At 43.2% G+C, this 11946-nt stretch overlaps 1 protein-coding gene across 1 annotated transcript; it reads right to left on the bottom strand.

The window, feature by feature from the left end:
• Window positions 1-4277: 4277 nt before the first annotated feature.
• Window positions 4278-11343, bottom strand: cbx7b (chromobox homolog 7b). Its single transcript, XM_080021379.1, has 6 exons — window positions 10982-11343; window positions 9727-9770; window positions 9438-9503; window positions 8346-8412; window positions 7287-7689; window positions 4278-5549 (listed from the first exon to the last, which is right to left on the bottom strand). The coding sequence occupies exons 1-6, from the start codon at window positions 11048-11050 to the stop codon at window positions 5332-5334; spliced, it is 867 nt and encodes a 288-aa protein (XP_079877505.1). The 5' UTR covers window positions 11051-11343; the 3' UTR covers window positions 4278-5331.
• Between the last annotated feature and the right edge of the window lie 603 nt (window positions 11344-11946).

Below are 11946 nucleotides of genomic sequence, written 5' to 3'. Positions count from 1 at the left end.
TGTGTGTGTGTGTGCACGCGCGCTTGTGTGTGTGTGTGCGCGCGCGCTTGTGTGTGAGAGAGAGAGAGAGAGAGAGAGAGAGAGAGTGTGAAAGCCTATTTTGGAGCGTTCCAAGTCAAGTTTCGACCTTTTCTGTGCGTTTTGCGTTCCGGGGAAAGAGGGACACACATGATCCCCCCCCCCATTTTCTCCAAAATTCCCCCCCCCCCGCCCATCACGACGGACGCGTGAAGCCTCCACGCCTCTTCCAAGCTTTCAAGTGGAACAGAGCTGAAATGGCTGTGTACATAATTCAAGGAAACACAAATGCACAGAGGAGGGAAAAAAACAAAGTGAATGCAGCTGTTTTTGGGGGGTTTTATTGTGTGCGGAGGGAGGGGGGCGTAAACCCCCCGACTCCTTCATTAGTTTCTTTGCTCTCATTCTCTTCCACAGTCACCCCCACCCACCACCCCCAGTTCCAAATACTCTCCCAACCACCTCAAAGCTAAGGTTTTATTTAATGTTATTACTGTACAAAGAAAGAAAAATCGATGGACTTAAATAATCTTTTTTGTTTTTGTTTTCTTTTTTTGTTGGTTTTTCTTTTGGTTTTTTTTGTATTAAAAACCGAAAATGATCAACTGTACAGACTTACGACCGGAGAGAAATTCTTCACTGCTTGTGTTTTTTTTTTTTTCCTCTTATTTCCTGTTTGATCTGAATTTCTTTCGCTGTGTCTATAATAACTTAAAAAATACTCCTGAGCCACTGTACAGTATTGCGATTTGTGAAGAAAAAAAAAATCTTTTTGAGAGGTACAGTATGGGGTGTACTAGGTCTTGAGCACCAATGCGCCTTTTTCCTGGTATTTTTGAGACAAAACCTTTTTGGTGGGGGTGGGGGGGGGGGGTCTTTGTAACAAGTTACACACCTTTTACAAAAAGATGTCCGTGACCTGAACACACACAAACACGCAACCATGGACATAAAAACACAAACAGAACAGTGATTTAAAAAAATATTAATAAAATGGTTTATGCAGGTGGGAGGCCAATAACAGGTGTGATTGGAAAGAATCTGGTCATTTAGCTTTTTATGGAGAGAACTGAAGACAATATATATACACGCTGACTATTTTTCTGCAAAGGCTGGATTTAGGTGAATCATTTGTTTTGTTTTTGTGGAGTCGAGGTGGGGTGGGGTCTCAAACAACCAGGTGGCAATATATCTTGAGACTTATTTTATAAAACACAAGGAAAAAAACTGTCTTTTATATACAGATATATTATTTAATTTTTCTTTTTTTTTTTTTTTTTTTTTGGAAATAAAACTTGAATCTACAGGAATTATTAAGACAAACCATTTTTTTTTTTTTTTTTTTTTTACTGCAGACGTTCTAAGCGATGCAAAAATGAAACTGCAGACTGCCAATTCAGTTTGCACTGGGGAGGCGGTGGTGAATATCATGCCATTTTTTATTTACTTTTTTTTTTGTAATTTTTGAAGAAATGTTTAATGTACATGACCTATAGATGTAAACATACTGAATCACTGTACAAACCGGTGGCAACTGAACAAATATTTAGTTTTTATCATTTCTTCTCCGAAAGAGACTGGAAGTAAGACTATTTAAATATTTCATGTGTACTCAAATGGAATCTTTGACCACTCTTTTGTTCTCTTTGTTTAAAAAAAAAAAAAAAAGGAAAGGAAAAACATTTGGTGCTTGCTGGGAAGAAGCAAAACGAATTAACTGTTGCTCCATTTTCATTAGTTTATTTTTTTTAAGTTATTCTGGTGGTCTGAGTTCTTTTTTGCCAATAAATTAATTGTACATTAAAGTATGTTTGTACCATTGGGGAAAAATATCTCACTGTGGTGCTGTCGTTTGTTTTAAAATGAAATTCCTTCCGGTTGATAAGATAAGGTGAACACATGCGTGTAAAATCCTTGAAAATGTTTACCCCTACGATCAGGCTGTTTGATATGCCCTCTTTTCTACATGTTAATAAAAGCAGCCCCGAAGTTTAGCTTCTCCTTGGAGAATTTCACTTTCGTGTTTTAATGTGGCCATCTTACTCCAGCATGAACCTCTTGAACGAACCCCGCGCATGACTTTAATGCGGAAATGCAAACTAAACGGAAGTCGCGGAAGTTAGTGCTGCTGCTTTTATTTATTTGTTTGTTTGTTTATTTATTTATTTATTTACTTGGGGGGGGGGGGGGGGGTTGACAATTCAATCCAATTAATTCAATTCAACAATTCAGAAATATCTTTAACAAGATATTACAAATTAATTTGCCTTTTCGTCTGTAGAATTGGAGTCTAGTGAAATCGAATATATCACAAATGAAGATATATATATATATATATATACTTAGATTTATGTAGAATGAATACTTACAAAAAATAATACCTCTAGCGTCAATTGGACCAAAGTAAAAGGCTGTGTCTTGTTTTCACAAACAGCAGTAGCTTTGAACACACACATACACACACACACACCCACACATATATATATATAAAATGTTTCAAATCAATTTAGCACAAAACCTCCAGGAGGTAGAGCTGGTTGTCTAGTAATCTAAAGGTTGCTGGTTCGATCCCAGGCTCCTCCTGCTAGGATGCTGTAGTGTCCTTGAGCAAGACACTTAACCCCTAATTGCTCCTGATGGCTGCGTCCGTCGGTGTTTGAATAATTGTAAGTCGCTTTGGGTAAAAGCGTCTGATAAATGTAATAAACTCTCATAAGCGTTCACGAAACAAATGTCAAGTTACGTAGCTGGTATAACACGGTACGCAAATGAAGAGGCCGTGATTTGTGTCTGTAAATCGGTATCTGTGCCTAATTGACAACTGGTATATCATCACCTGTACGATTTTTTAAATGAAATGAGAAGTGATGACCGCCCTCTTTCCAGTAAACAGCAGAAGAAGAATTTGTACCTGGAACCGTGGCTGCCGGAGCGGATCAGATGCTGGATGTTGAACTGTCAGTGTCAAGGTAGAAAGAGAAGGACGTCACTCGATTTGTCAGAGTTTTGCAGCATTTTTGCCTTTACTGAATCCCACCTGTTGGTTGCGCATGGAATTTGTTGTGGCTCTTTGACTAATAAATACTGGCGCAGCCCATGTCCCAGACTGCTGCAGTACTTTTATGCCCAGCGTAGAATTAAATAACTGAATAATAATAATAATTGAAACATTGCACCGCTGCTTGGGTTCGATTCCCGCCTGGAGCGCTGTTGGCGCTGCGCTCCACTGGGTTATCTCTCGATTAGGGGCCTTTCTGTGTGGAGTTTGCATGTTCTCCCTGCGCTCACATGGGGTTTCCTCCATGCAGCATCAGTAAGGACCTCCACCAAAAACATGCACAACATCGTCGCCTGACCGGCGAAGGACGAGCCCGGATGGGTGCAAAGCAGAGAATGGGTTTCATCGGCCTGCGTGTCTGGCGTGATAAATACTCTTCAGTGGTTCGAGGGCGAGGTGTTCGCCGCGCGTCGCTCTTCTTCTGCTGTTCAGTTTAACAGCGGGTTGCCTGGCACCGAAAAACGGCGCATGACCGCCATCTCCTGGGAAACGCTGAAAGGTCGACAAACCCATTTTCATTCAAAGATGCTAAATGAACGAACGGATGACGACACACGAGTTGTAAGCCGGCGGCGCAGATAGAGCATATATTTGCAGATACAAACCACGCTGCCTTCATTTGTTAGGTGACTCGACATTTGTTTTGGAATGTTTGTGGATCTGTTTTAGTCCCGTACTCCTTCCTCTTCTGCTTCTTTTCAAATCCTCTTCCCGTTCACTCGTACACCATCCGCTGGCGACTCCAGCTTTGTGTCTTCGTTGCGTATGCGTCGAACCTTCCCAATCAAGTAGCAATTGAACGCGCTTTGATTGTGTTGCGCATCAGATCCACAGGACAAAGTTGAACCTCTGCTTAAGATGTTGGGGTTTGCAATTGACCACAACACTCGAGTGATATAAAACATGTGCAACATTTATTTTCAGTATTAGAATATAAATATTCCATTCATGGGGACTGTATAGTCAAGAGCAGGTCATATGCAGGTTGACTACATCACATAAAGTGCAAAGTTCTTCAGTTAGCATTGAATGAAAGCAGCACAAGCGACGACAACAGGCCATATCAAACCAAGGTGCTTATATTTGTTGCCACTGGTAAGTTAGCTTGGGTGTCAGTATGGCAGGTTATCAACACACTGTATAAAAGCTATTCGGTTGTCTTGCGTGACAAATGCGCACAAGTTTCTCCCCAGGGATCTCCCAACGGATTACATTCAGGTCAACATAGAAAAATAATCACTTAAAAATACAAGTTCATTTCCTCCCCTTGCTGTATTTCTGTTCGTACTGTAGTTCATGTTTCAACGCAAAAAAAACCCCCAACAACCTGGGACAGTCAGTGTGTAGGGATCTTGTATAATTTATATCATTTATCTGAACCCCCGTGGGAATGACAGCGTTTTGGGACACTTACTGAAGCCTAGACGGTGGTTTTCTGTTCATCTGTTGTCAGGTTGGGCTGTAAGGGATTGGTGTGCACGTTAGGGAATGAGCAGCATCATTTTGGGTCCACCGACCAGAATAAAAACATTCAACGTCAGGCACTTCCGTTTCACGTGGCTTCATTGTCAACTGGGGATCTCGAGACCTAAATAAATAATAATTATAATAAATAAATATGCCTCAGACAATTAGGACGATGCCAGCATAGGGAGATTTTGACGGCGCTTTACACGTCAAAAAAAGGGGGGGGGGGGGTCGCAAATCCATAAATTCACCCGTTGGGTCTTGAGCAGGTCTGGGTGGGGATATTGTCTTGGTGTATTCTCTTCAAACTGAACTTCTGGAATATTTTTTATTGAATCACGTATTTCTCTGCTAGACATGTTCGTTCCCAAAATCAAAGCCAAGTCAGCGCTGTAAAGGAGTTTAAGATGAATGAAATGTATTCAGTGCAATTCCTCACCCTCTTTTCTCGAGTCTCAGGGTTAGTTTTTGTACTTTTAGCGTACAACCCCTTTGCTCGCTTGGTTCCGGAGAGGCCTAGGCATATCAGGTGAACACAGAAGATTGGATGTATATCAATAACGTTGATATGGTTGAGTAGGTTGAGTAGAGGCATGCAGGAAAATCCTGTCATCTGGATCTCATACTAAGACTAAATCACATGTGGTACAGTATTAACAGATGTGTTTGCCACTCACGGGCAACATCGCTATGTGTTAGTACGGGACTGACTGCCATGCCTGCCACGCTGTAGTTTCTAGAGAGTCTACGCTACGCCTCCTCATCCCCCAAACTCCTCAGCCTCGACCTCAGACCTCCAGTGCCCAGTCCCTGAAGAAGCCCGTGGCCGCGAGCGCCTCTCGGAAAGTCACCGTGAGGGAGTTGAGGGTGATGTCGGTGACGGTCACCTCACCCGGGCCGACGGCGGGTCTCCAGTCGCCCGGCCTCTCCGACGCCCTGTCCTCCTCCTCCTCCCCCTCCTTCGGTCCAATGGCGCGGCTCCACCCTTCCGCTTGCTGCCTCCGGCCTGAAGGTTCAAGAAGAGGAACGTGGGGGGGAAACGGCGCACGGCAGAGAGAAGGAGAGATAAAGATAGGGCAACGCTCAAGGCCAAAGCCGGCTTCACACCTAATCCTACTACTGGAAGTTGTGACGGGAGTTTTTTTTTTTGTTGTAACCGGGCTTAAAACTAAGTAGAAAAGTCACGTGTGTATAATAATAAACGTTGGATGTCACCATATTCACTATCAATTAATCTCTTTTTATATCAGTGAGTTGTGCTGCCATTCCTTTTCTTGCACTTTTCAAACACTTTATAAAGCAGGTTTTAAACTCTCATTCATGGAAAATGGTAAACATGACATAGTGTGACATACTGTATCTTGTTATGCAAAACCTGACCAATGGGGGAGGATCCAACTTTCTAATGACTTTTCGGATTATGTTGTGTATGGGACTAACAGAAATTTGCCCCTGGAGGAAAGGGATTTTATTGTAAAAATATTTTTTTGCAAATGTCAAACACAGTCGCGGGCTACAGCAGAGCACGTCTTCTCAGGTTCTCTGAAGAAAGGTTCCATGAGCAATGAAAGGTTTGGCTCTGTTTTGGGAGTCGGTTCTTAACAAGTCACTCAGTAAAAAGAGCCGTTCGATTGGATTGAGTCGGTTTTAATGCACGGTGTGTGAGGGAAAACTTCCTGTATTTCCTAATCCTGTGAACGGCCACCAAGAACCACTTTGAGTGACTTGAACTAACTGGAATGTAATTCTAATGTAAATAAACATTTATAATTTGGGACGTCCGTGTTCACTTCCGGGCAGTTCGTTGTTTTTCGGGACGATGGGGAAAAACCTTAAGTCTGGACCCCTGAGAGTGTTTGAGCCAAGGCAGTGATTGCATCAAGTCCCGTCACGTGTCTGCTATCGAGTTAACCTCTCTCGACTCCACTCGGATACTTTATCCCTTGCTCTGACGGACGTCGAGCTGACCAACTCAGACAGCGTCGCGTTTGTCCGCATCAGTATATCCGAGTGCTTCCAGTAAAACAAAGCAGGGATGACACAAAATGGATGTTATGTAGAACATTTGATGTTGTGTTTTTATATTATGTATGTTCCAGTAACTTTAAAAAACAAAACTAAAACACAAAACTTCCACATCACCTCTAGTTCCTCAATCAAGTAGTGAATGAGTCAATTAGAGTAGAGAAGCTAAACAGGTTCTGTAATCCCTCTCCTGATTGGCTGACTTAAAACACGCCACAAAATCATCAAACCAATCACTCTTTACCTTTTTTTTATGTCTACAAACCTCTCTACAAACACCACATTATACAAACTTTTGACATTAAAACATTCAAACATTTTTTATTTGTAAATTACTAATATCATGTTTTCTAATAGCATTATTCATAACGATTCTCAATCATCTGGAGGAGTGCGAGGGAGTGGTCTAGCCCAAGGTCAGCTCAATGGGTGGGCGCGGCTTCACAAGTTGATGATTTGATCTGATCGGCTTTATGTATGAGTAGGAGTTTATCTAATGACATCACGAGTAGTGAGACAAACTGGGGTGGGTGGAGGGGGTGGTGATGGGGGGGGGGGGGGGGGGGGGGGGTTCTTTAAAACCAAAAATAGAGATACCAATTTGTGACCTTTATACCAACAAGTGACACAAGTACAAAAAGCACGCTGCATAATACAGCAATAATGGGTGCAGGAATATACCGGCGTTTCAATATCGGTCCGAATTGAAGACACTTACCATTAACAATGTCTTCACAAGTCTCTGACCTTGTCGTCATCATATCTTCCTCCTGCTCCAATTCAATACTATCGTCCTCTTCTTCTTCTTTATCATCCCTCCCCTCCTCCTCTGTCTCCTCTCCCTCCTCCTCTTCCTCCTCCTCTTCTTCCTCTTCCTCGTCCTCTTCTTCTCGTCCATCCCAGTCTTCTCTGGTGGGGCTTGACCTGACGGACTGGAACCCCGTCCCTTGGGGTTGGCTTTTCTGATGCCCCAGCCGGGAGGGAGGGATCCGCCGGCAGCTTTCGTACGGGCGATCCTCGGCCTGAGGATCCAGTGAGCGGTTCAGGGCGAGACGCAGGCGAGACTCGGGCTTCTCTGGGACCTTGTGTGCGCTTCGGAGGTCCATAGTGTATATGGTGTTCTAACGAATAACACAAATTGGGGACAACGGGAGAGGGATGAAGATACAGGTGAGAGTCCACTGAGTATATACTGATAACGCTGCCTGCGAGTGGTGTTTCCTGAGGAAACGCAGGACTACCACTCAAATGGAAACCACATTGATGCGGTAGCTTATACTCTATTCTACTGCAGTGTTTCTCAACCAACATAATAATCTCACATTACTATGCAACTCTCCTTTTAACCAATAAAAATGTCAGAAAAATGTTTACCTGTGGTTATAATTCTGGATTTGACAGAATTTTATGTGGTTTTTTTTTGAGAATTCCATTCACAACACAGAGCCAAACCGACTCTTCTCACCCTCATTCATTGTTCAAGTTCTCCCTCGCCCACCGGGCTACACACCAACTAAATCAAACGAACAAAGACCCTTTTTACTGAGTGACTCTTGAAGAACCAAGTCTCAAAAAAAGAGTCAAACCTTTCATCACCACCTATAGTCGTCACTTTCAGAGTGAAACTTGTTCTACTGGAACTACTATACAAGTCTGTCTGATGAATTTGATGAATCAGTGCAGCCTTCCAATTTTGATCTTGCATGTTCACAGTGATTGGATAAAAAACTCTGATCTTGTTCAGGCTCAAATACCTCAAGTGGACTCTAGATATTACCTGCTGAAGGGATCTTTTGGCTTTGGATCCTCTCCGCTTGTGTCCCAGAGTTCGGTCTCTCTGCTCTCTGAGAAAACCAAGAAAGTCATTTTACTGTACGTAGAGAGGAGAGGAGTTCAAAAACATTGAAAGCAGTTTCGGCGTGTGATCTACAGCCTTCCTCAGGAGACATCAGTCTGATGTGGGTTGTCACTTCATTATAGACCTGTGGCGTCTGCTGCTGTTATTTGGGACTATATTCCACATGAGGAATACTTGCTACCATACTATAAACTACAGGGCAAAACCAAACACAAGACAGGTGTCGAATCACCTGGCAGCACTGATGTCTCCTGGTGTCGCCTGAAGAAGGCTGTAGATTGCACAAGGCAAAACTGTTGTCATGGTCTCTGATTTCTGTCTCGTCCGGTTACAACAGGCTGAACACAAAATGTCCCTGGATATTTCATAAATCAAGTATTTTGTGATGCTAGGTGCTAACCCTTGATCCCTCATCACATTGCCTAAAGCCTGATTCACACCGACTCTGACAAACCACAAAGTACTAACAGGAAGTCCATTCATTCCCAGGGAATACCGGGTTCCACACATGATCGAGGCTCCGGGATGCATTCAAATCTTCCAACTCTTGCGACAAGTTTCCGTCTGACACTATGACCAGCATTTACGTCAGTCAAGTTTTGATTGGAACTGTGATTAAAACTAAGTAAAAAAAGTCACATAATACTGTATAAAAAGGACATTATTAATGTTACCACTTGATGTCACCATATTCACTATCAATAAATTATTTTAATATAAGCGAATTGCATGAATTTTTCATTTTTGTTGGCACATTGCAAACACTATAAAAAGATATTCTAAACTCTCTTTGATGGAAAATGGTAAATGCCCAGCTGATGAAGCTACCCGCTGCTCTACTAGAAAGAAACAAGCGCTCCCATTTTCCTTGATATATTTATTCGACGGGGGTCGGATGGGACTATGGATTCGGTGTGAAGCTAGCTTGAGACTCCTCATTGACGTGTCCGCCAGCCAGCTGTCTCTTTTTCCTATGGATGAACAGTGTACGGTGGTTGGGGTGCCACTCACTTCTCTTCGTAGGCCTCCACTAAGCGCCGGTCCAGAATGTGCTCCTCAGGCTCCCACGTGCTGTACCTGCAGGCGCAACAGGGATAGGCCAGCATGATCAAGGTCACACCACATCTTAGATTAATTCCTCCGTTCCCATTGGCTGACAACTCTGTAAAGTCATTAAAATGTCCTCCAAAAGCATTCTTAAAGTATCTTAATTTATCTCAACTATTCATCCGCTGCCCGTTTCTTTATCTTACAGTTTGTATGATACAGAGGAGCCTGCAGGTCTATTGGACATACTCACTTTGGAGGCCATCCTTTCCATTTGAGCAGATACTCCACGTTTCCCTGTTGGAACACAAGGTGCGAGGGTGGCGTCAGGGATGGTTCCATCGAATGTAAAAACATGTTAAATGGAGAAATTATATCTAGGAAACATTTATGATCAGTATGAATGGGGAATTTTACAAAATGTCAATATTGTCACAATATCTGCTTACAAGGCTGTTAGTCTTAAAGGCCCATAATGGTGTAATATGGACATTTAGGTTCACTCCTGTCAAACGAACACGGACGGCGCTACTTAAAAATGACTGTCTCAACGAGAAGCCTTTGAAATTAAAATCCATTCCGCTTTGCAAGGAAATAAGAGGGAAATTAAAAAGAGCACACTAGCACACTAGGTTCTGCATTACAATCTCATAATTTCTGTTGAGGAGGGCACTTTTCCGTGTGAGAAATAGGCTCTTTGTCAGATGAACACTGTAACGTTGTCGTTAACGTTAAGTTAACGATACCTTAGAATAAACCAATTAAGGGGAAAGGCGGGGTGAAATATGTGGCTTGAGTAGCAAGAAAACAATAACACCGAGTGACAAATAACCTCTTGAACTTGAACTTGGGGATTGTATTCAATTGGAAGCCCAAGGCGCTCCTACAATATGATATGAGAACGTTATAAAAAAATGCACTTGAAAGTCAAGTCTTTCTACATCAACGCACATTTCAACTAAGTTGAATTGATTGTGTGACTGGTGAATAACTATAATTAACAGTTATAATTAAGTTATAAAAAATACAATGTTACAAATATATATATATATATAATTCCCTTTGGAAATATACTGTATATATATATTTATTTATTATTTTTTTAGATTTCTTTATTTTCTTTATTATTGCGTTGCGTGGGTGACGTCATTCCAGATGACGTCATCCACACTACACATTATGACGTCGTTGCTACGAGCTGATATCAAGAGCATTTATCGTCTCCCTCGGCATGTTTGTCAGCCGACGATACGATCAGGAAACAGAAGGCGGACATGCGGAAGGCGCGGAGTGCACGGACCCCTAATTTTGGGGACTCGAACGAGCCACGAATACGAGGTGACGTGAGCGCTTGCGACTCGACCGTTATGTCGTTTGCGCACGTGCACCTACAAGTTCCCCAAACGTGTGGTCGACGCAACGTCCCGGGGGGGCTTTCTCGAAGAGTAGCTCATATCTACAACATGTGATATATATATAAAGCACCGACACGCACACTGTGCCCCTACCTTTCTAACCCTTTTCTTAATGACGGATTCCACGGCAAACACTTGCTCTCCGATCGCCGACAGCTCCATCCCTGACGGAAGTGTGTGTTATGACGGGGATCCTAGCGCGTGTGTGTGTGTGTGTGTGTGTGTGTGTGTGTGTGTGTGCGTGCGTGAGCGTGTGCGTGAGCGCGTGCGTGCGTGCGGTCAGGTAAAAGCGGGCCTCCCGCACGCCGCCGTCCCAGCCTCCCCTGGCTTCAGCTTTCCCGTGGCCGTGTCGGCGACGGGGGCGAGGCCCGTCGGATCCCGCTCCGCTCCCACGCGCGGTCCTCCCCCCCGTGCTTTCGCGTGACTTTCCTCGCAGATCTGCGACACATCTGCACCGCGCGCGGCCCCGCCACCCTCTGGCCGCCTGCGCGTGCGAGGCGCCCTTTAAAGGCCGAGCGCGAAGCCCGCCCGCCCGCGCGCGCGCGCGGGGGTGTCGTCATCAAGCCTGTTTACGATCACAAAATGTCACTATCTGGGACGATACAATAACAGGAGTAAGAATAAATAAATAATCGGTCACAGATAACACTATCCGGGATGATGTAAAATAATAATAATAATAATACTAAACTCTCACGAATATCACTATCTGGATATAGTAAACAATAATTAATTTCCAGAAAAAAATCCAGAGAAAAACACACAGACACACACACACACACACAGCCATTATAAGCATTTTTATTTCTGTGAAAGAAAAATACAAACAAACAAACACAGTGACATACAAATCAAGACTCAATTGGACTTTGATTGGAAACCAATGAAAAAGCGGGATTGTCAGAGCAAATGCAACCCCCAGAAAATTGGGCCAATATGAAGTGATAATGCTCTGATGATATATCAGATATATCGCTCATGTTCAGGGCGCCTTTGACCCAGCCTCAGCCATGGAAAAAAACAAAACAAAACGATAACAACAACAGAAAAGACAGTCA

The sequence above is a fragment of the Zeus faber genome (assembly GCF_960531495.2).
Source record: "Zeus faber genome assembly, chromosome: 20".
NCBI classification, from domain to species: Eukaryota; Metazoa; Chordata; class Actinopteri; order Zeiformes; family Zeidae; genus Zeus; species Zeus faber.
Note: the sequence above shows the minus strand (reverse complement) of the source record. Positions and strands in the feature narration are given on the sequence as shown.